Source organism: Capricornis sumatraensis, chromosome 12 (assembly GCF_032405125.1).
Source record: "Capricornis sumatraensis isolate serow.1 chromosome 12, serow.2, whole genome shotgun sequence".
In the NCBI taxonomy this organism is placed as follows: domain Eukaryota; kingdom Metazoa; phylum Chordata; class Mammalia; order Artiodactyla; family Bovidae; genus Capricornis; species Capricornis sumatraensis.
In genome coordinates, this window is record NC_091080.1 from 53854943 (window position 1) to 53881130 (window position 26188).

The window sequence follows — 26188 nt, forward strand, 5'->3', positions numbered from 1 at the left end:
AGAAACATAAGCTGGAATCAAGATTGCCGGGAGAAATATCAACAACCTCAGATAAGCAGATGACACCACCCTTATGGCAGAAAATGAAGAGGAACTAAAAAGCCTCTTGAGGAAAGTGAAAGAGGAGAGTGAAAAGTTGGCTTAAAGCTCAACATTCAGAAAATGAAGATCATGGCATCTGGTCCCATCCCTTCATGGGAAATAGATGGGGAAACAGTAGAAACAGTGTCAGACTTTATTTTTTTGGTCTCCAAAATCACTGCAGATGGTGACTGCAGCCATGAAATTAAAAGACGCTTACTCCTTGGAAGAAAAGTTATGACCAACCTAGATAGTGTATTCAAAAGCAGAGACATTACTTTGCCGACTAAGGTCCGTCTAGTCAAGGTTATGGTTTTTCCAGTAGTCATGTATGGATGTGAGAGTTGGACTGTGAAGAAGGCTGAGCACCGAAGAATTGATGCTTTTGAACTGTGGTGTTGGAGAAGACTCTTGAGAGTCCCTTGGACTGCAAGGAGATCCAACCAGTCCATTCTGAAGGAGATCAGCCCTGGGATTTCTTTGGAAATAATGATGCTAAAGCTGAAACTCCAGTACTTTGGCCACCTCATGCGAAGAGTTGATTCATTGGAAGACTCTGATGCTGGGAGGGATTGGGGGCAGGAGAAGAAGGGGACGACAGAGGATGAGATGGCTGGATGGCATCACTGACTCAATGGACGCAAGTCTGAGTGAACTCTGGGAGTTGGTCATGGACAGGGAGGCCTGGCGTGCTGCGATTCATGGCGTCACAATGAGTCAGTCACGACTGAGTGACTGAACTGAACTGAACTGAAAGCCTGTATGATTTTTCTTTAGGTACCACTAAAGATTAGCTTAAAATATCTGATAGGCAGATTAAATTTTAGATAATTAAGCAGCTGATAAATATAGCAGTAGAAAACCATGAGAATTTTTACTTAAATAATAAGGAAACATTTTATAATCTTTCTTGACAAGTCCAAAGGATGAGAGCTGATTAATTGATAAGGCTCAATACATCATCAGGAAACTGCCATCTTCTCAAGAGCCTTGCTATTTCTCTCATGGTTGCATAGTTTTAAGCTTCAAATTCAGACAAGAAAACACCCATCAGAAGAGAAAATATCCTTTAATGGAGAGTTCTTTTGTGTCAGTGAAGATAACTTTACTAAAACTTCTCCAAAGCACTTCTTCATGTTACCTAAGAAAAAATTTTATGATGTGATCATAAAATGATCAGCAATATTTAACCCATAATTACCAATGAGGTAAAACCCCAGTTACTGACTTTAACCCTACACAAATTGCATCAATAGAATCACTCTCTGTTGAGTCGACTGGTAGAGTAAGAAGGTACTGAGTTTTGAATAGGGTGCCTCCAATGTGTGCTACCTTTCAGTTCAGTTCAGTTGCTCAGTTGTGTTTGACTCTTTGCGACAACATGAATTTCAGCATGCCAGGCCTCCCTGTCCATCATCAACTCCTGGAGTTCACTCAAATTCACTTGCATCAAGTCAGTGGTGCCATCTAGGCATCTCATCCTCTGTTGTCCACTTCTCCTCCTGCCCCCAAATCCCTCCCAGCATCAGAGTCTTTTCCAATGAGTCAACTCTTCTCATGAGGTGGCCAAAGTACTGGAGTTTCAGCTTTAGCATCATTCCTTCCAAAAAAATCCCAGGGCTGAGCTCCTTCAGAATGGACTGGTTGTATCTCCTTGCATCCAAGGGACTCTCAAGAGTCTTCTCCAACACCACAGTTCAAAAGCATCAATTCTTCGGCACTCAGCTTTCTTCACAGTCCAAGTCTCACATCCATACATGACCACAGTAAAAACCATAGCCTTGACTAGACCGACTTTTGTTGGCAAAGTAATGTCTCTGCTTTTGAATATGCTATCTAGGTTGGTCATAACTTTCCTTCCAAGGAGTAGGCATCTTTTAATTTCATGGCTGCAATCACCATCTGCATTGATTTTGGAGCCCAAAAACAGAAAGTCTGACACTATTTCCACTGTTTCCCCATCTATTTCCCATGAAGTGATGGGACCAGATACCATGATCTTCGTTTTCTGAATGTTGAGCTTTAAGCCAACTTTTTCACTCTCCTCTTTCACTTTCATCAAGATGCTTTTTAGTTTCTCTTCACTTTCTGCCATAAGGGCGGTGTCATCTGCACATCTGAGGTTATTGATATTTCTCCCAGCAATCTTGATTCCAGTTTGTGCTTCTTCTAGCCCAGCATTTCTCAAGATGTACTCTTCATATAGGGTGACAATATACAGCCTTGACATACTCCTTTTTCTATTTGGAACCAGTTTGTTGTTCCATGTCCAGTGCAACCTTTACCTCACATTAAATAAATGCTTAAGCTACTGACTAATCCAACACATACAAGTAGACTCAAACTCTGATTTCCTGAAAGGGAATATAGTTAAATTTATGCTGTAGTCTAGTGAAAATATGTAAAATATAATGGGAAAAAAATTGACTGTTATAGAAGAATATGAATCTATATTGTTTACATTTTTGATAGACAAGCTGTATTCTAACAACTATGCTGTACAACCATATTTCATCCATTAAGTCAGTTATTTTGAAAAAAAATTCATTTTACCTTGTAAGGGCAAAAATTGCCTATAAAATACATAAAGTAATTAAAATAATCTATCCACCTCTCATCTGTCTACATGTTTCTTCATTGAAAAAAAAAATATAATGTCATTGCTATGTTAGAATTAAAACGAAGTATAAAAGTGACAGTTTAGAAATTTATAGAGGATTAAAGAATAACTTTTTTTCTAAAATACTTTAGATTTACATAAAATTTGCAAAGGTAGCACAGATATTTTTCATATAGCATATGCTAGTTTTTCATAATTAATATTATATGATCCATATATAAATGAAGCAGCATTGTTATATTGTTATTAAATAAAGTTCATTCTTTACTCACATATGCCTTTTTTTTTTTTTTTTAACCTATTATCCTTTTTTTCTGTTCCAGGATCCCATGTAGGATACCATATTTCATTTAGTCATTATATTTCCTTAGGAAACCCTTGGCTGTGACAGGTTTTGTTTTGTTTTTTGCATAGTGTCTTAAGTTTTGTCTAACCCTTTCTCGACCCTATAGACTACAGCCTGCTAGACTTCTCTGTTGGTGGGATTTTCCAGGCAAGAACTCTGGAGGTGATGGTTTCTTAGACTTTCCTTATTTTTAATGACTTTGACAGTTTTGAAGTACTATTTAAGTATTTTGTAGACAGTCTTTCAATTGGGATTTTTTAAATTATGATTACACTGAGATTATTGGTTTTGGGGCTCATCACATCATATCAAGTGTGCAAATTATCAACATGACATTTGGGAGAAGTAGTGTTGTCAGGTTTCTGAATGCTAAAGAACTCTTCCCGTCTCTGGAAGAAAGATATAATGCACAGCCACACTTAAGGAACAGGGAGTTATGCTCTATCTCTTTGAGAACAGATTAATTATGTAAATGATTTATAATTTGCTTATTTATACCAATAAATTCCTAGGGTTGTTTCTTTTTTTTTAAGGCAAGAAAGCTAAGGTAATGTTGGTTTACATCATTTTATTACATTCAGTAGGTTTACATATATTTTAAACAATTACCAAAATAAATTGATTTTTACTGAAGTTTAGACTTTTGCTGCCATTAGTTACTCCTTAATCTAATATACACCATATTACTGGCACTCTAGCCTCCTCTCTGTTTCTCTCTCTTTCACTTTTTTCTCTCTTCCTCTCATCTGGAGGAAAATCTTGATTGTCACCTGAAAATTGCAGCAAATACATTTTATAAAACAATGATAATACATACTTCAGAAATTTTATGACATTAGAATTTATTAATTAATAAATAACATTTTTCATGCATTCTAGCCACAAGACAAGAGCTGATTATGCTTTTGAGTACTAAATATACTGCAGAATTCAAGGACTCACTGTTAGAAAAATTAGAGAAATATCTGCTCGAGGATCAGTGAAAAAGTTATGACAACAAAAAGCATCATTTTTCCATTTTTTCTCTAGGGAGCACACCAGGATTGAGGACAGAACCAAAAATGTCAATAGTTCTAATTTATTTGATGCTGCTACTGCTTTCACTTCAGCCATGTCTGACTATGTGTGACCCTATGGACTGTAGCCTGCCAGGGTCCTCTGTCTATGGAATTCTGTAGGCAAGAGTACCAGAGTGTGTTGCTATGCCCTTCTGCAGTGGATTTTTCAGACCAAAGGATGGAACCCAGGTCTCCTGCATTGCAGATAGATTCTTTACCAGTGAGCCACCACGGAAGCCCCTCATTTACTTAAATTGCATTAAATCTACTATTCTTACATATCCATCATTTGGACGAACAAGAACTTGTTTGCGGAGTAAAAACCTTGACTTTGGATATTTCCAGATCCATGTACAGGTGTTTAAACTCCTTGAAATGAAGGGTAAAGTGTCATCACTTATTTTTAATATTGTCGTTGTTCAGTATCTCAGTCCTCTCTGACTCTTTGTGACCCCCATGGCCTGCAGCACTCCAGGCTTCCCTGTCATTGACCATCTTCTGGAGCTTATTCAAACTCATGTCCAATTAGTTTGTGATGCCATCCAAGCATCTTGTACTCTATCATGCCCTTCCTCTCCTACTTTCAACCTTTCCCTGCATCAGCCTTTCCCAATAAATTGGCTTGCATTGGGTGACCAAAGTATTGGAGCTTCAGCTTCAGCAACAGTTCTTCCAATGCATATTCAGGGTTTATTTCCTTTAGGATTGATTTGGATTCCATGCAGTTCAAGACTTTCAAGAGTCTTCTTCAACACCACAGTTCAAAAACATCAGTTCTTTGGTACTCAGCATTCTTTACAGTTCAACTCACATCCGTGCATGACTCCTGGAAAAACCATAGCTTTGACTATAAGAGCCTTGGTTGGCAAAGTTTTGTCTCTGCTTTTTAATATGCTTTATAGTTTGGTCATAGCTTTTCTTAAATGGAGCAAGTGTTTTTAATTGCACGGCTGCAATCACCATCCACAGTGATTTTGGAGTCCAAGAAAATAAAGTCTGTTACTGTTTCCATTGTTTCCCCATCTGGTTGTCATGAAGTGATGGGGCCAGATGCCAGAATCTTAGCTTTTTTTTAAAAAAAAAAAAGTATTTATTTTTTAATTGAAGTATAATTGCTTTACAGATTTTTGTTGGTTTCTGCCAAATATCAACATGAATCAGCCATAGCTATATATGTTTTTGAATACTGAGTCTTAAGCTGTTTTTTTCATTCTCCTCTTTCACCCTCAAAAGAGGCTCTTTAATTCCTCTTCACTTTCTTCCATAAGGGTGGTAGTATCTGCATATCGGAGGTTATTGATATTTCTCCTGGCAAACTTGATTCCAGCTTGTGAGTCATCCAGCCAGCATTTCACATGATTCACTTTGCATAGAAGCTGTATAAGCAGGATGACATTATAGAGGCTTGACATACTCCTTTCCCAGTTTTGAACTAGTCCATAGCCCCATGTCCAGTTCTAACTGATGCTTCTTGACCTGCATACAGGTTTCTAAGGAGAAAAGTAAATTCAGTTTAGTTGCTCAATCATGTCAGACTCTTTGTGACCCTAGGGACTGCAGCACACTAAGCTTTCCTGTCTATCACCAAATGCCAGAGCTTACTCAAACTCATGTCCATCGAGTCAGTGATGCCACCCAACTATCTCATCCTCTGTTGTCCCCTTCTCCTCCCACCTTCAGTCTTTCCCAGCATCAGAGTCCTTTAAATGAGTCAGTTCTTCATATCAGGTGGCCAAAGTATTGAAGTTTCAGCTTCAGCATCAGTCCTTCCAATGAATATTCAGGACTGATTTCCATTAACATTGACTGGTTGGATTTCCTTGCAGACCAAGGGACTCTCAAGAGTCTTCTCTGACACCACAGTTCAAAAGCATCATTTCTTCAGCACTCAGGTTTCTTTATAGTCCAACTCTGACATCCATACATGGCTACTGGAAAAACCATAGCTTTGACTAGATGGACCTTTGTTGGTAAAGTAATGTCTCTGCTTTTTAATATGCTGTATAGCTTGGTCATTACTTTTCTTCCAAGGAGTAAGTGTCTTTTGATTTCATGGCTGCAGTCACAATCTACAGTGATTTTGGAGCCCCCCAAAATAAAGTCTGTCACTGTTTCCATTGTTTCCCCACCTATTTGCAATGAAGTGATGGGATGGGTTGCCATGATTTTAGTTTCCTGAATGCTGAGTTTTAAGCCAACTTTTCCACTGTCTTCTTTCAGTTTCATCAAGAGGCTCTTTAGTTCTTGTTCACTTTCTTCCATAAGGGTGATGTCATCTGAATATCTGAGGTGATTTATATTTCTCGTGGCAATCTTGATTCCAGCTTGTGCTTCATCCAGCACAGCATTTCTCATGATATACTCTGTATATAAGTTAAATAAGCAGGGTGACAATATACAGCCTTGATGTACTCCTTTACTGATTTGAAACCAGGAAATACAACCAGAAAACAACCAGTCTGTTGTTCTGGTTCTAACAGTTCTAACTGTTGCTTCTTGACCTGCATACAGACTTCTCAGCAGGGATGTCAGGTGGTCTGGTATTCCCATCTCTTTAAGGATTTTCCAGAGTTTGTTGTGATCCACCCAGTGAAAGGCTTTGGCGTAATCAATAAAGCAGAAGTAGATATTTTTCTGGAACATTTTGTTTTTTTGATGATCCAACAGATATTGGCATTTGATCTCTGGTTCCTCTGCCTTTTCTAAATCCAGGTTGTACATCTGGAAATTCTCAGTTCATATACTGTTGAAACATAGCTTGTAGGATTTTGAGCATAACCTTGCTAACATGTGAAATGAGTCAATTGTGCGGCAGTTTGAACATTCTTTGGCATTGCCTTTCTTTGGGATTGAAATGAAAACTTGCCGTTTCCAGTCCTATGTCCACTGCTGAGTTTTCCAAAGTTGCTGGCATACTGAGTGCAGCATTTTAATAGCACCAATTTTTAGGATTTGAAATAACTCAGCTGGAATTTTATCACCTCCACTAGCTTTGTCCGTAGTGATGCTTCCCAAGGCCCACTGACTTAACACTCCAGAATGTCTGGCTCTACATGAGTGATCACACCATCTTGGTTGTTTGAGACATTAAGATCTTTTCTTGTGTAATTCTTCTGTGTATTTTTGCCACCTCTGTCCCTAATATATACACACACACACACATATATATATATATATATATATATATATATATACGTACATATATATATAAAAGATCAACTCATTGTTATACAAGTTATCCAATCATCTACTTTAGGCAACATAATTTGGCAACCTATATGTCAAACCTATCATATATATGTTCATTTGGTCATTGCAAAGTTTAATAATTTAGAACATCTTTACATGGAATGTGTACACTTAATTTCAGCATGGTAACAGCAACCAACCTAGATAGCATATTAAAAAGCAGAGACATTACTTTGCCAATAAAGGTCCATCTATCAAGGATATAGATTTTGCAGTAGTCATGTATGGATGTGACAGTTGGACTGTGAAGAAAACTGAGCACTGAAGAATTGATGTTTTTGAACTGTGGTGCTGGGGAAGACTCTTGAGAGTCCCTTGGACTGCAAGGAGATCCAACAAGTCCATCCTAAAGGAGACCAGTCCTGGGTGTTCATTGGAAGGACTGATGCTTAGGCTGAAACTCCAATACTTTGGCGACCTCATGCAAAGAGCTAACTCATTGTCAGAAACCCTGATGCTGGGAGGGATTGGGGGCAGGAGGAGAAGGGGACGACAGAGGATGAGATGGCTGAATGGCATCACCGACTCGATGCACATGAGTTTGGGTGCATGCTGGGAGCTGGTGATGGACAGGGAGCCCTGGTGTGCTGCGATTCATGGGGTCACAAAGAGTCAGATATGACTGAGTGACCGAACTGAACTGAACAATCTCTTCAAATTAAATGTTTTTTGAGCCCAAGAGAGTTTGATCCAAGGATTTTAATAACTGTTTTATACTGAAATTAATAATCTGTGTTTCTGGACATTATATTTTGAATTCAAATCAGACAACAGAAAAAAAAAAAAGTTATATAATGCATTATAATATCTACTCCTGGCACATTATTGAAGATGTCTGAAGTACACCATTCTGGTTTTCAAGTATTCAAATGCACAAAAATATTTCTCTCAGATATTAATATCAGTAAGCTGTATTTATGTTGAATAAATATTAATTTTGATTTTAATAGCATATTAGCCTTTTTTCTTTGTCTTAGTGACTGAGAAGTTAAAACAAAATATTGGTATGTAATTTCTATGAATGCAAACTGAATTTTAAGACACTTAGGATGCAAATCATTCCATGAAAAAGACCATGATGCTTGGAAAGACTGGAGGCAGGAGGGGAAGAGGGCAATAAAGGTTGGCATAGTTGGATGACATTATTGATATAATGTGCATGAACTTGAGCAAACTCCAGGAGACCGTGGAATGACAGAGAACCCAACATGCTGCAGTCCATGGGGCCACAAAAAGTCAAACACAGCTTAGTGACTGAACAACAAATGTCCTTTTTTGAAAGTGACTATACTACCCAAGGCAATCTACAGATTCAGTACAATATCTATCACATCACGAATGGCATTTTTTCACAGAATTAGGGCAAAAAGTTGTGCAGTTTGTATGAAAATACAGAAGAGTCTAATTAGACAAGGCAATCTTGAGAAAGAAAAATGGAGCTGGAGGAATCAGGCTCCCTGACTTCAGACTACACTGCAGTGTCATAGTAATCAAAGCAGCATGGTACTGGAACAAAAACAGATCTATTGACCAGTGGAACAGGATAGAAAGTCCAAAGATTATCCCAGGCACCTATGGTCATCTAATCTATGACAAAGGAAACAAAAACATACAATGTAGATAAGACAAGGCTCTTTAATAATTGGAGCTGGGAAATTTGGGCACTGATATGCTTACAAATGAAATTAGAACACTCCCTAGCACCATACACAAAAATCAACTCAAAATGAATTAAAGACATTAATATAAGGCCAACCACTATAAAATTCTTAGAGGAAAATAGGCAGAACATTCTTTGACATAAATCATAGAATATATTTTTTTGATCATATATATATATATATATAAACAAAAATAAACAAATGTGATCTAATGAAATGCATAAGTTTTCCCACAGCAAAGAAAATCATAAGCGAAACAGAACAACCCTCAAAGGGGGAAAAAAAAAAAAAAAGCAAACAAAACAATGAGTAAGGAGTTAATCTCTAAAATATTCATAGAGCTCATGCAGCTCAATATGAAAAAAGCAACCTAATCAAAAAATGCACAGAAGATTTAAGTAGACATTTCTCCAAGAAGATATACAGATGGTCTTATTTAACTATTTTAGTTTGAAGTCATTTTGTGAAATAGAAAATTTAAATTAAATAAGTATAAGAAGCAATGGTTGTACTTCAGGTTTAAATATCCTTAATTTAATTTGATAAATAAAATAATCTGCCCCAAAATTCAAAAAATCATATTTTATAAAAAATGTCCATTTATCATAGACTACATTGCCCAGAAAAACTTGTAATAATTAATGACATATATTTCAAAGTATTGCTACTCTTCATGGACATGAATGCATAAAAAAATAAAAAATATTACATATTAAGTAAATGTAAAGTGTTCTTTTGGAGTATCCCATGGACAGATGAGCCTGGTGGGCTACAGTTCATCAAGTTGCAGAGAGCTGGACACAACTGAAGTAACTTAACGTACATGCACAAAGTGATTTTTTATAACTCTTCTCACAGGACTACATTTCCATTACTAGTCTAGATTTTCTTTAGTATTTTTTTTTTTTTTTTTTTTTTTACTATTCTGCTTTAACATTTCTCCAAAGAAGAAACCATGGAGTTGGAACATGCATCAGACATCAGATTCACATGAACACCATCTGGATAGTGTTTTCTCTGGCTGAGGAATGTAACGGGAGTTCAGAGGTAGCAACAATGTGTCTGAGAAGAGAATTTAAGCACACAATCTAAAGGGTCAGAGATAAGATGCTCCTTTGGGATATTTTGAGCAGGCAATCTACTTTATGGCTGAAATTTGTTTTTCTTAGGGGAAGTCCTTACCATCTGTTATCTGAACAAGAAAACACATTTAAAATTAAAGTGCTTAGGATTCTCATTATAAATTTCTTTTCTCAAGCATGAAAAATAAGTAACTCTTCATAAAGATGGTTAACCATACACAATGGTAATTTATAGAAATTGAAGAAGGGTGCAGTAATGTTGCAGTTTTTTTTTTTTTTTTTCCTGTTTTTGTTCCTTTATTGTTTTTAATTGTGTTTAGTTGTTTTTGGATACAGTCTACAAAGAGTATCAGCTGTTTAAATTTTGAAATGCCAAATATTGAGCCATAGTCAAAATTCAACAAAAAGAGTACTTTAAAAGATATGTATTATTTAGAAACATACAAAGTTGGTGTTACAGCTTTCCCAGTATCAAAATAAACTTGAATATCATGAGACATAACTAAGATGTGTGTGAAACATCCTAAAATAGTAAATATTAAACATGTGCAGTATTTTTTAGTAATATTACTTATTTAGATACGATAATAAAACAAAGTTTTACCTAAAATTGCAAAATTCTGAAAGTGAAGCCTTAGCCTCTCCTGTCCAAGCCTTAGGATATTTTCAGTTCAGTTCAGTCACTCAGTCGTGTTCGACTCTTTGCAACCCCATGAATCGCAGCATGCCAGGCCTCCCTATCCATCACCAACTCCCAGAGTTCACTCAGACTCACGTCCATCGAGTCAGTGATGCCATCCAGCCATCTCATCTTGTGTCTTCCCCTTCTCCTCCTGCCCCCAATCCCTCCAAGCATCAGAGTCTTTTCCAATGTGTCAACTTTGCATGAGGTGGCCAAAGGACAGGAGTTTCAGCTTTAGCATCATTCCTTCCAAAGAAATCCCAGGGCTGAGCTCCTTCAGAATGGATTGGTTGGATCTTCTTGCAGTCCAAGGGACTCTCAAGAGTCTTCTCCAACACCACAGTTCAAAAGCATCAATTCTTCAGCGCTCAGCCTTCTTCAAAGTCCAACTCTCACATCCATACATGACTACTGGAAAAACCATAACCTTGACTAGAATGACCTTAGTGTGCAAAGTAATGTCTCTGCTTTTGAATATGCTATCTAGGTTGGTCATAACTTTTCTTCCAAGGAGTAAGCATCTTTTAATTTCATGGCGGCAGTCACCATCTGCAGTGATCTTGGAGCCCAAAAAAATAAAGTCTGACACTGTTTCCACTATTTCCCCATCTATTTCCCATGAAGTGATGGGACCAGATGTCATTATCTTCGTTTTCTGAATGTTTAGCTTTAAGCCAACTTGTTCACTCTCCTCTTTCACTTTAATCAAGAGGCTTTTTAGTTCCTCTTCATTTTCTGCCATAAGGGTGGTGTCATCTGTGTATCTGAGGTTGTTGATATTTCTCCTGGCAATCTTGATTCCAGCTTGTGTTTCTTCCAGTCCAGCATTTCTCATGATGTACCCTGCATAGAAGTTAAATAAGCAGGGTGACAATATACAGCCTTGATGTGCTCCTTTTGGTATTTGAAACCAGTCTGTTGTTCCATGTCCATAGTGCTAAATAAACAATCAGTTTTTCCCATTGGGGTGGCATCTACTTTCTTTCTAAAGTATGTAACCTACATGCTATAAAGCATATACATAATTATTAAAACATGTATTAGTTTCAGGTATATAGCTAAGTGATTCAGTTATACATACAGATGTATCTATTCTTTTTCAAATTATTTCCCCATTTAGCTTGCTATATAATATTGAGTAGAGTTCTCTGTGCTATAAGGTAGGTCTTTGTTGTTTATCCATTTTAAATATTGCAGTGTGTACATCAAAATAACCTTCCACAGAAAGGAAAAAAATTGTATTTTATGCCAGTTGATGTTAAGACAATGGGAGTTCACATTATTCACACTATATGGAAATTACATAAGTACATATAAACAACATTCCCTCTCACATTAATCAGCCATAGTGTTCAATAACTTTGCTGCTGCTGCTGCTGCTGCTGCTGCTGCTGCTAAGTCACTTCAGTCATGTCTGACTCTGTGCGACCCCATAGATGGCAGCCCACCAGGCTCCCCTGTCCCTGGGATTCTCCAGGCAAGAACACTGGAGTGGGTTGCCATTTCCTTCTCCAAATCTTGAAAGTGAAAAGGGAAAGGGAACTAACTCAGTCGTGTCTGACTCAGCGACCCCAAGGACTGCGGCCAACCAGGCTCCCCTGTCCATGGGATTTTCCAGGCAAGAGTGCTGGAGTGCGATGCCATTGCCTTCTCCATCAATAACTTTTAGTTCAGTTCAGTATAGTTACTCAGTCGTGTCCGACTCTTTGCAACCCAGTGAATCGCAGCACGCCAGGCCTCCCAGTCCATCACCATCTCCCGGAGTTTACTCAAACTCAGGTCCATCGAGTTGGTGATGCCATGCAGCCATCTAATTCTATGGTCCCCTTCTCCTCTGCCCTTAATCCTTCCCAGCATCAGGGTCTTTTCCAATGAGTCAACTATTCGCATGAGGATGCCAAAGTACTGGAATTTCAGCTTTAGCATCAGTCCTTCCAATGAAGACACAGGACTGATCTCCTTTAGGACGGACTGGTTGGATCTCCTTGCAGTCCAAGGGACTCTCAAGAGACTTCTCCAGCACCGCAGTTCAAAAGCATCAATTCTTTGGCGCTCAGCTTTCTTCACAGTCCAACTCTCACATTCATACATGACCACGGGAAAACCATAGCCTTAATTAGATGCACTGTTTTTGGCAAAGTAATATCTCTGCTTTTGAATATAGTATCTATGTTGGTCATAACTTTCCTTCATAGGAGTAAGCGTCTTTTAATTTCATGGCGGCAATCACCATCTGCAGTGATTTTGGAGCCCCAGAAAATAAAGTCTGACACTGTTTCCACTGTTTTCACTGTTTCCCCATCTATTTCCAATGAAATGATGGGACCAGAGGCAATGATCTGTGTTTTCTGAGTGTAGTGTTGAGCCAACTTTTTCATTCTCCACTTTCACTGTCATCAAGAGGATTTTTAGTTCCTCTTCACTTTCTGCCATAAGGGTGGTGTCATCTGCATATCTGAAGTTATTGATATTTCTCCCACCAATCATGATTCCAGCTTGTGCTTCTTCCAGTCCAGCATATCTCATGATATACTCCGCATATAAGTTAAATAAGCAGGGTGACAATATACAGCCTTGACATATTCCTTTTCCTATTTGGAACCAGTCTGTTGTTCCATGTCCAGTTCTAACTGTTGCATCCTGACCTGCATATAGGTTTCTCAAGAGGCAGGTTAGGTGGTCTGGTATTCCCATCTCTTTCTGAATTTTCCACAGTTTATTGTGACCCACACAGTCAAAGGCTTTGGCATAGTCAATAAAGCAGAAATAGATGTTTTTCTCAAACTGTCTTGTTTTTTCAACAATCCAGTGGATGTTGGCAATTTGATCTCTGGTTCCTCTGCCTTTTTTAAAACCAGCTTTAACATCTAGAAGTTCATATATTACTGAAGCCTGGCTTGGAGGGGAACTTTGAGCATTACTTTTCTAGCATGTGAGATGACTGCAATTGTGTGGTAGTTTGAGCATTCTTTGGCATTGCCTTTCGCTGGGATTGGAATGAAAACTGACCTTTTCCAGTCCTATGGCCACTGCTGAGTTATCCAAATTTGCTGGCATATTGAGTGCAGCACTTTCACAGCATCATCTTTCAGAATTTGAAACAGCTCAACTGGAATTCCATCACCTCCACTAGCTTTGTTCATATGATGCTTTCTAAGGCCCACTTGACTTCACATTCCAGGATGTCTGGCTCTAGGTGAGTGATCACACCATCATGATTATCTGGGCCATGAAGCTCTTTTTTGTACGGTTCTTCTGTGTATTCTTGCCACCTCTTCTTAATATCTTCTGCTTCTGTTAGGTCCATACCATTTCTGTCTTTTATCGAGCCCGTCTTTGCATGGAATCTTCCCTTGGTATTTCTAATTTTCTTGAAGAGATCTCTAGTCTTTCCCATTCTGTTGTTTTCCTCTATATCTTTGCATTGATCACTGAAGAAGGCTTTCTTATCTCTCCTTGCTCTTCTTGGAACTCTGCATTCAGATGCTGATATCTTTCCTTTTCTCTTTTGCTTTTCACTTCTCTTCTTTTCACAGCTATTTATAAGGTTTCCCCAGACAGCCATTTTGCTTTTTTGCTTTTCTGTCCCATGGGGATGGTCTTGATCCTTGTCTCCTGTACAGTGTCACAAACCTCCGTCCATAGTTCATCAGGCACTCCATCTATCAGATGTAATCCCTTAAATCTATTTCTCACTTTCACTGTAGAGTCATAAGGAATTTTATTTAGGTCATATCTGAATGGTCTAGCGGTTTTCCCCACTTTTTTCAATTTAAGTCTGAATCTGGCAATAAGGAGTTCAAGATCTGAGCCACAGTAACTTTAGATCCGGTTTAAAAAAAAAAAAAAATCCAGTTTGGAAAACTCAGCAGTGGCCATAGGACTGGAAAAGGTCAGTTTTCATTCCAATCCCAGAGAAAGGCAATGCCAAAGAATGCTCAAACTACCACACATTGCACTCATCTCACATGCTAGTAAAGTAATGCTCAAAATTCTCCAAGCCAGGTTTCAGCAATATGTGAACATGAACTCCCTGATGTTCAAGCTGGTTTTAGAAAAAGCAGAGGAACCAGAGATCAAATTGCCAACATCCGCTGGATCATGGAAAAAGCAAGAGAGTTTCAGAAAAACATCTATTTCTGCTTTATTGACTATGCCAAAGCCTTTGACTCTGTGGATCACAATCAACTGTGGAAAATTTGGAAAGAGATGGGAATACCAGACCACCTGATGTGCCTCTTGAGAAATCTGTATGCAGGTCAGGAAGCAACAGTTAGAACTGGACATGGAACAACAGACTGGTTCCAAATAGGAAAAGGAGTACGTCAAGGCTGTATATTTTCACCCTGCTTATTTAACTTATATGCAGAGTACATCATGAGAAACACTGGACTGGAAGAAACACAAGCTGGAATCAAGATTGCCGGGAGAAATATCAACAACCTCAGATATGCAGATGACACCATCCTTTTGGCAGAAAGTGAAGAGGAGCTAAAAAGCGTCTTGATGAACGTCAAAGAGGAGAGTGAAAAAGTTGGCTTAAAGCTCAACATTCAGAAAACGAAGATAATGACATCTGGTCCCATCACTTCATGGGAAATAGATGGGGAAACAGTAGACACAGTGTCAGACTTTATTTTTTTGGGCTCCAAAATCACTGCAGATGTTGACTGCAGCCATGAAATTAAAAGATGCTTACTCCTTGGAAGAAAAGTTATGAGCAACCTAGATAGTGTATTCAAAAGCAGAGGCATTAGTTTGCCAACTAAGGTCATTCTAGTCAAGGCTATGGTTTTTCCTATGGTCATGTATGGATGTGAGAGTTGGACTTTGAAGAAGGCTGAGCACCGAAGAATTGATGCTTTTGAACTGTGGTGTTGGAGAAGACTCTTGAGAGTCCCTTGGATGCAAGGAGATCCAACCAGTCCATTCTGAAGGAGATCAGCCCTGGGATATCTTTGGAAGGATTGATGCTAAAGCTGAAGCTCCACTACTTTGGCCACCTCATGCAAGGAGTTGACTCATTGGAAAAGACTCTGATGCTTGGAGGGATTGGGGGCAGGAGGAGAAGGTGATGACAGAGGATGAGATGGCTGGATGGCATCATGGACTCGATGGACGTGGGTCTGAGTGAACTCCAGGAGATGGTGATGGACAGGGAGGCCTGGCGTGTTGTGATTCATGGGATCAGGGAGTGTCAGACATGACTGAGTGACTGAACTGAACTGAACTCAAAAAAAAAAAAAAAAAAAACAACTATGAACTGTCATTGGAGACTAGATTGTGGCTTTACCTCTGTGCTGTTTTGATGACCTCTGGGTTATTGTGTTTATATTTCTGAATCTGACAGTAAAATTTGATTAATTATCCATCTCAGAATGTTACGGTGTGGATCAGATAAGATAAGATAATAAATGTAATACATAATATAAACACACCTCAAATATATAATATAGCAAAATTGCAAGTTAGTGGGTGTAATAAAACATGTAGCACTAAAAATGTACATAAAATCATGCATATTAAATATAAATCATATTCTATACTGAAGCATATAATAAATTGGATTCAAAAGTTCTGAATGTTTGTTAAAAAATGATTATTATTTCCCCAGTTCTCAGCCTTTATATTCATTTTTTAATGGCAGATTACAACAAAGATTTGAAAAAAAATATAAAACATTTGAAAAACATCATGTACAGTCATCATTATTGAGTGCTTGCAATATGCTGTGTTATGTTAAACTTATTTTATTATATTAGTTTATTTATTTCTTAAAAGAATCCTCTCAGACATCATCATTTTCCCCTTCTTATAGTTGAGTTATTTTAAGACTCTAGGAAGTTAAGAAATTTGACTAATATCTTTAACTGTACAATGGGGGAGACCAAAGGCTATAATCTAAATTTTTAAGGGGGAGTAAGCAATAGGCGGTGCTAATTAGAATAAATGCCCAACAATCTAATGAACATTGGATTGCCCACATCATGATGAATCTTGGTTGAAATGGTCCTAGGTAAAGACAAGCTCAGTTATTTCTGACATTAAATTCAACATATTACACTATATGGAGCCACTGCCCTTCAAATACAACAGAATCAAGGGTACAAATATTTGGGGATCAGAGTGAAGGTAAAATAATTCTGAGAAAATTTAACCAAATATAATGTTAATGGTATAAAAATACATAGCATGGACACTGCCCAGTTGGCATAGTGGCTTATGATTCAGTTCATACCTTCCCAATATCCAAAGCAGAGGAAAATGTAGAGAATTATAAGACTGAAAACAACAGTAAAAATCAAAGCAGATTTTTTTTAAAGAAAATTAAAGCTGATTACAAGATGAGACGTGAGAGATTTCCCCTATTTGGAAACTCAGAAATTAAATGTGAGTTACACTGCAGAAGAGACAAAACCTTTCCTGTCTAGCTGGTAAATATTGAATTTCATATTGCCTTTTCATTTTTAGTCTATTTATGGAATCCCATAGCATAAAGCAAAAGTGTATTTCAATAATAGCAACCAAAATTACACAATATATATAAACTATACATCATTTTAAATTATCTATTTGACACAATAGTGTTCCCCCAATTAATTTTATATTATTTAGTGTTGCATGAATGCACAGATGTGCACACATACACACACACATGCATACAAAATTTCCTGGTAACATAGTGGAAAGGTAGGAGTATGATGGCAATACACAACTGATCTATTTTGCTATTTTTACTTTTTTCTTACTGATTTCTATAGGTTATTTCAATATCCTATGATAATTATTCTCAATATTTTTAATTAATTGGTAATAGCAATATATAAAACCAGTCTTTTAAGGCTCAATTTCTTAAAATGAGAAGATAATTTTCTCATCTAGCAAAACCCATAAGTTTAAAAATAATATTGCATATTCATACCACTTGAATTAAACCCATAATAAAAATAAGACAATAATTTTACCATAAAAATTCTGAAGGGGATTTAGAATATTTAGCCCGGGCTGTGTATATTGATGTATATCTTTTAATATGAAGGCAGAACATTAAGCTTGTTAGCTTCTGTGTATGTATATTTTCATACCATTCATGGTGTTTTATTCAAATGTTTGGTACTAAGCAGAAACTATCTTACCATTCCTTAGCATGTACTAAGGCTTTAATTAACTTCAATGGCACACAAACCTTTTTTGTTGTCTTTTAAGGAAGTTAACTCTTCAATATGATTAAAATTTTGCCATTTGGCAGTTTAATTTTCTGCCCTTCTTTTTAATATCACTACTAGATGGACAGTTGCCTTTATTTAAACCTTGTCCTTATCAGTTCTCTACAGGACCTGATACTTTGTTAGTAACCCTGCAATCCAATCACCTATATTTGTTGAAAATTTATTTTCTTATGCATCAATGAACACAGTATATGTTCAAGTATGTCAGGATAAACAGGAAGCATATTTCTATCAGTCTGATGGCAACTTTAAACTACAGTGAATCCCAAAGCATCCTTTTCAAATATATTAAACTTCCTCTTTCATATTCACAATGTGATCATCTATTTCTGGCTAAAATTGATATTCACACAATCAGTATAGTAACCTTCAAAATTCGCTTTACACCGTTCTCTAATGAGGAAACACTAGGCTGTGTATATTGAAAAGTATGTTTATAGTGAAAATTAGCTATTTGAAACTCAAAATTGGAAAGACCCTTAAAAAGTAGAGAATGTGTATAAATCAGTATATTGTCTTCCAGAACTCATCATAGGGCACGACACATAGTGGGCCTTATAGTAAAAATTCAGAGGCATTCAGTTCATTCACAAGGCAAGAACTGTCAGGCATTCATGTGCTGAAGCTGTCAGGAATCACAGGTTCCTGAAGGGAACCACCACTAGTTTGGGAGGAAGTATGACTCAAGCCTGCAGTGAGCCATTGTCTAGTTACCTGGGAGTGGATTTAAGCTACCTAAATTACTGTGAGGGCAAGATAGTCACTAATTAACTAGCACTCTACTAAAGGATATTGTTCAGTAGGCATAATACTACTCAATTTGTGCTTTGACATTTTACTCTAGCAGTAGATTCAACAGCTGACTATGGATTTTATCAAGTTACTTTAGCTCACTAACTTGGCTGCAGTAATAAATTCAGAGTCTATAAAAAATTGAAAAAAAAATTAAAAAAGCTATCCCTTAATATTGGGCTTCACAAGTGATGCTAGTGGTGAAGAAATCTCCTGCTAATGCATGAGACATAAGAGACTTGTGTTCTGATCCCTGGATCAGGAAGATCCCTTGGAGGAGGGCATGGCAACTCATTCCAATATTTTTACATGGAAAATTCCTTGGACAGATGAGTCTAACAGGGTTCAGTCCATGGGTTGGCAGAGTTGGACATAACTAAGGTGATTTATGATGCATGCATGCATCCCTTAATATTAATTTAAAGGAAACCAACAAATTTCTGATCTATGTTATGATGATTTTGTCAATGCTTAAGATAGCAAATATGTAATCCTCAAAAAATTTGTTCTGTTGCCTCTGCTTTGTATCACATTCTTAGCTATAGAAAAATTAGTGAAATTCATAACGCTCAAGAAAGAATTTCTACAGTTCTACAGATATCTAAGTTTCTAAGGAATTTGAAAGTACGATAATGATAAAATAAAAACATATGTTTTGTTCTCTGATATCATCCTTTGAAAGACATTCTATACAATAGTTTCAGAACAGCCTTGACTTCATTTTCCCAAACCATAGGCTTTACTGTAGATTAAACAAGTAATGCCCCATATCTCTTTTTTAGATGAGTACAAGTATAGAATAAAAGCTCCATTACATGAGGGAACATGTTTTAAAAAAATTTTTTATACATTCATTTGATGCTATACAACTGACAATGCCAGTAAGCGAATGGTGACACATAGATCTTACCAGTTTCAAGAACAAAAGTAAAGAGCTGCTTCACTCCAATAAATGTATCAATTACCAAACTTGTTTAAAGGTTTATATCATTTTAGTGTTTCAACTTATGTTTCATTTTGTAGTCCCTAATGTGACCATCTTCAGACAATAAGTGCTCAAATATTTTTAACCAAGGTATCAGTTGATTTTGAAAAACATATATTATTAGCTTGCAGAATTACATACTCTCTGGATTTAATTAAATATTCAAACTTTAAATTTAAGACACTGCTTAAAGGGCATTTATAACGTACACAGTTACTAAATAGTCTTTTGTTCTGCATAAATGATTAAGATCACACTCATATTTCCTAATTTTAAAAAATAAATAAAATTCAATAGAAAGTTTTAAAAAGAAGAAATCAAAGTTAATCAAGAATTTAGAAAGGCAACAGGAAGTCTCTTGTTAGGTATACAATTATTTCTAACACTGATATTAATTTCATTTCTTTTTTATTCCTGAATATTATAGATGTTAAAAAAAATAACCTTATTGTGAATTTTATTTTAAGTAGCTAGTTTTGATACTATAATAATTAGTTGTTATTTTTATAATTTATATCTTTACCTTTCATATTTTCAACAGCATTTTCTTTAGTGTCAACACAAAGACTTATTGGCTTTTTTATTCTATCTTACATATTGCTAGTATTAACCTTTATATTATTATATATTTTCCCTTTAGAATAAAATTCTAATTTCATTTGAGCTATTATCCAGCATTCACTTATTTATTTATCCAGGTCACTCTTTCTAATCACTAGGAGAAAAAGAAAAATCTCTAAATATTTGCTTTGGTTCTTAATGAAACACTACCACACTCCTGATCCCATTCCTTCTCACTCTAATTTGATGGAGTAGGAAAAAAGAAAGGTAAATAGAGAGAACGTCTTCTACTTCTTACAAATTTTACCACAAGAATTCTTTAAAGAATGCTTCCTCTTTGTTCAAGTCAAAAATTATTGAACTCTATAATCGTTGAAGCTTATCTCAGTTAATTCTTCCAAGGAAGTTTACCTATTCACTCATAAATTTTTAATGAGATTATAAAAATAGCTATATACAGTTCTTTCAAATCTTAAAGACTCTCCAGACCTCAAGGAAATTTTATCTGTTTAAATCATTTTAAGGTACTCTTGCCCATCTCTACTAGATGCAGAACTAGACAGCTAATAATTAACTGTCAATTCTTGAGACAGTTGAACCTCCTTAGTTTTTCTGAGGCTGCCCAAACTTTAGAATTCAAGAAAATATTACCAATTGGATGACCCTTTAAGGATCTCACTGCTCATTCATTATTTCTCCTTTTTTGAGATGTGTTCATTTTTAGCCTTCTACAAACGAAAGCCTTAGAGATCAGCTAGTTGACTAGTTAAATAGACACACACAGAGATACCTCTCAGTCTTTCTTTTCTGTATCATTATTTACTTGATCTCTACTGTTGTTATAATTTCCTACATTGTATATATATATTTTTAAAAAAGGTACACACTTTCTATTATGACTAACTCCCAATATTGTGCAATATTATGATGCAAATTATTAGCTCATCTAGCACATTTCTATAACAACTTGAAATTTAACAACCATGAGGTAGGTATGAATATATTAATATGAGCAAAGGCCAGAGTGGCAGAGGTAACCAAAAGGCAGCTTTGTATCTGGTCTGCCCTCTACAAAGCAGTGCCAAATCTGGGTCATTCAGCAGGAAGCTTTGAAACACCTTCCAACTTTCTGTTGCACAATGATAAGTGTCTTTTGACCTAGTTTTTCACTCGAGGAATGCAAGGCTGCCAAGAGCCATGGAGGCTCTAAGTGTTGGATCTATGTCTTTGTGTTTGTAGAAGGATTCCTAAAATGCTAGCTTCATGATTCTTCTCTTTCTAGGAAACAGTAGTGTGATTATGTTATTTATCTCTTGTTTGGAAAGTCAGCAATATTTTATATCATTATATCAAACTGCTTGCAATTTGAAATCAAAAAAGATGGTCTTAAAGTCCCCTCAGCTTTACTAAAATTTAGACAGGCTACTTCTTGACTCGAGGACTTTGATCTCCCTTTTCCTGGAGCATTTGCTTTAGAAAACTTGTAATTATAAATCTTCCTCTACCTCTTTGAGATGCAAATTATTAAAAAGAAAAAAATAAGCTGGCTTCTTGCCAGTTATACAACAGGAAGATTTTTCTCAAGGACCTGAAAGCCATCTCTTTGAAAATCCAACATCAAGGGAAATAGCACTTGTATATCTCTATTTTTCGAAATGGAAAGAGCAGAATTTGAGTGGGCACCTTGCTTCAAGTTGTGAAACTACCTTCTGTTACAAAGAGGAGAAAGTTTACTTTTCCTCTAGGTAAAGTCAATAAGCAAAGGCCTGTGTTCTCTTTTACCCCAGAACTTAAAAATACTCCCCTAACCCTTTGTTTCAGCAAAATTAAGTCTGAATTCTTATCTCACTCCCCTGTTGCAACAGCCTTGAAAACAGATGTGCTTACCTGATTAACTTTGTCCATTGCAATATTTCCTGTGACAAAATGTAATTTAAAAGTTACTGAGGCTGGAAAATGTTTAAGTCTTTCCATCACATTGCTGCCTTGAGATTCAAGTACCTGGAACATGTGTATTTTTCTTTCCAAAGTGGTTTCTTTTACTGAGTAAGTATAACATTAATGTAGTAAACTTCTCTTTGTGAGAAGCTAAATTCTCCAAGAGAACAGATTCTTACTAGTTCCATAGCATCTGGTTCTAGTGGCTAATCTTCATAATGTAGTGGTTTATTCACTAAATCGTGTGTGACTCTTTTGTAGCACCATGGACTGTAGCCTGCCAGGCTCTTCTGTCCATGGGATTTCCCGGGTAAGATTACTGGAATGGGTTGCCATTTTCTTCTCTGGGGATTTTCCTGACCCAGAGATCAAGTTTGTATTGCTGGTGAATTTTTTGCCAATGAGCCACCAGGAAAGTCTGATCTTCACAACGCCATTTCTCATTTCCCTGTAACCAGAAGTACTGCAAAAACACAGCTCCTTAAATTAGGGTCTTGCTGCTTTGGTAATCAGGCTCGAACTTCTCTTTCTTTCTTCATTTCACACTATGATCAAGAGTTAGGGCAAAATGAACTACCTGTTACTTCTAAAAATATTACACCAATCCATACTATTTGCCTTTGCTTCTATCACAAGATTTTAGTATAATCTGTCTCCTTCTCTTACTAACCTTGAAAGTTATTAAAATGTTTTAAACAAATGTGAGTCATAATAATGCTCTAAATAGCAGGTTTTATGCCCTCTAATTTCCTCTTAACATTTGAAATTCTATCATATTTATCCCTTGTCTAACTTTTTGACTCCACTTGGACTGTGAGCTTCTGTAGGGCAAAGATATGGTTTATTCATTAGTTTATTCCCCAGAGGCACAGCTAATACTTGTACATTGAGTAGCATGTAACAGTTATTTGCTAAATTATTTGTGCTAAATATAATATGGTGCAAAAGCCAACAAAAACATATAATAGGTCAGAAAAAAAGAAAAAAATGCTTAAAAATTAGCCATTTTCACAATTCTAAGTGTCTTCATTTTCCTTTTTAAGCTAAGTTTGTCAAGTCCACATTAAATTGTCTGTGAAGGTTTTAATACTGAAATAAACATGTTACAAGGATAAAATAATTATTTGAACCCATCATTTCCTAAAAGAAAGAAATTATAGCTTTTCTTCCTAATGCTCTGTTTGAACATAAACAAACTCATATTTAATAATTAATAATCTCTCCTGTCTTCCAAACTCATTCCATTGACTATTATTATAAACCAGTTTAAATTATCTGTGGAAGGGAGTAGAGAATTTATATATAATTTACATTGGTGATTTTGTTGACAAAGAAAAATGTGGTCTGATTTTTCTCTGTTTGTGTCTCAACTGAAAAAACAAGACTGATACAAGCTCAGCAGTTTTTCTTTTTTAGTTTTAAAACATATATTAAAATTCTAAAATTCAAAAGATATTAACATAAAATTCTAATCCTTTTACTGTACCTGTATATGCAAACTGGACAAGGTCCCAGAGAGCATTGGGGTCTATGCCTTCCATCTTGATCTCCTCTTGCTTGGCTTCACAAACATCACTTGTAAACATGGCAGCAAAATAGTCAGAGACTGAGCTCAGAACAAGCCTGAAAGAGTCACAGGATCTTATTTAGGCCATGAATGTGTCAACAAGAATGCAATGAAGGACACTATCTGTCTATCCATCCATCCATCCATCTGCCTATCATCCATCCATTATGTATATATACATATGTATGCATCTGTCTATTTATTGCCTTATGAAGTGTACTTTAAAAAACTGATTTAGAAAATTCTGCTCCAACCTTTGGTCACAGAGTATTGTCTTACATTTTCTTCCATATTTTTTTCTTTCAAATTTAAGTCATTCATCCTTTCGGATAGGATTCCAATTTTATTTTTCTCTATATACTTGTCCATGTTCCATGAAATTACTAAAGAATTTCATTTGTCCCGGTGAATTAATGGTGCCAACTATATTTCAAATTCGAGTCCTGAATGTATTGTGATCTGTCGCTGACTTTTTTCCCCTTATTTTCCTGTCCTTGTGCTAATACAATACATTATAGAAAAAAAAGCTATGATTCTAAATAGTATTTATAAGCAGTGAAACAAATCCTCCCCTTTTATTTTTCCTTTCATTTAACTATTAGTGGAGTTTTATTCTTCATATAAATTTAATGCAATCTCTTCAAATAAATTAAATGGACTTTTAATTAAAATGCATTGAATTTCTACTCTTTGCAACCCCAAGAATTGCAGCACGCCAGGCCTCCCTGTCCGTCACCAACTCCTGGAGTTCACCCAAACTCATGTCCATCGAGTCAATGATGCCATCCAGCCATCTCATCCTCTGTTGCCCCCTTCTCCTCCTGCCCCTAAATCCCTCCCAGCATCAGAGTCTTTTCCAGTGAGTCAACTCTTTGCATGAAGTGGCCAAAGTACTGGAGTTTCAGCTTTAGCATCAGTCCTTCCAATGAACACCCAAGACTGATCTCCTTTAGAATGGACTAGTTGGATCTCCTTGCAGTCCAAGGGACTCTCAATAGTCTTTTCCAACACCACAGTTCAAAAGCATCAATTCTTCGGCACTCAGCTTTCCTCACAGTCCAACTCTCTCATCCATACATGACCACTGGAAAAACCATAGCCTTGACTAGACTAGACATTATTTTGTTGGCAAAGTAATGGCTCTGTTTTTGAATATGCTATCTATGTTGGTCATAACTTTCCTTCATAAGAGTAAGCGTCTTTTAATTTCATGGCTGAAATTACCATCTGCAGTGATTTTGGAGCCCCCAAAAATAAAGTCTGACACTGTTTCCACTGATTCCCCATCTATTTCCCATAACACTTTTCCCTCAGCCCAATTGCTGAGCTTACTGTCATAATATAATTAACTTTTCAACTCACATCACCCTCTGAAGGTGCCTTATGAGTTTATCCCAAATTAAAAAAAAAAAAAAATCTTTGTTTCAAAATGTTGTCTTCTCTTATTCTCTGCAATAAAAATGAATCATTTCTTGATTGGATTGTGACAGGAGTTGAAAAGTTAATTATATTATGACAACCAGCTCAGCAATTGGACTGAGTGAAAGTTTTTGCTGTTCACTTAAGTCCTAATCTTTGCAATCCCATAGATTGAAGCTTGCCAAGCTTCTCTGTCCATTGAATTCTCCAGGCAAGAACACTGGTGTGGGGAGTCATTCCCTTCTCAGGGAGTCTTCCCTACCCAGGGATTGAACTCAGTTCTCCTGCACTACAGGCAGACTCTTTACCATTTGAGCCACTTGGAATTCCCTGGTTAAACCAAAAAGAAGCTCCAAAGCATTTCCAAAAGTCAAACTTGCACCAAAAAAAAAAAAAATGTCATGGTCACTGTTTGCTGCTGGTCTGATCCACTACAGTTTTATGAATCCTAGTGAAAGTATTACATCTGACAAGTATGCTCAGAAAATTGATGAGATGCACTGAAAACTGTAATGCCTACAGTTGGCATTGGTTAACAGAAAGGGCCTGATTCAACTCCAAAACAATGCCTGACCGCATGTCACACAATCAAGCTTTAAAGTTGAAGAAATTGAGCTATGAAGTTTTGCTTCATCAGCCATATTCATCTGACCTCTCTCACCAATCAACTACCATTTCTGCAAGCATCTGGACAGCTTTTTGCAGGTAAAATGCTTCCAAACCAGCAGGGTGCATAAAATACTTTGCAAGAGTTTGTGGAATCCTGAAGCATGGATTTTTACCCTACAGGAATAAACAAACATCTCTCATTGGCAAAAATGTGTTGATTGTAATGGTTCTTATTTTGATTGATAAAGATGTATTTAAGCCTAGTTATACTGATTTAGCATTCCCTGCATTTCCTTTTGTACCAACCTA

The 26188-nt window shown here is 36.6% G+C and overlaps 1 protein-coding gene across 2 annotated transcripts in view; it reads right to left on the reverse strand.

Moving 5' to 3' along the window:
• KLHL1 (kelch like family member 1) overlaps positions 1-26188 on the reverse strand; it is a 537560-nt gene that overhangs the window by 287699 nt on the left and 223673 nt on the right. For both annotated transcript variants that reach the window (XM_068984580.1, XM_068984579.1), the window contains one exon: positions 23771-23907. In XM_068984580.1, coding sequence (XP_068840681.1) covers positions 23771-23907 — 137 coding nt within the window. The remainder of the gene's footprint in view (positions 1-23770; positions 23908-26188) is intronic.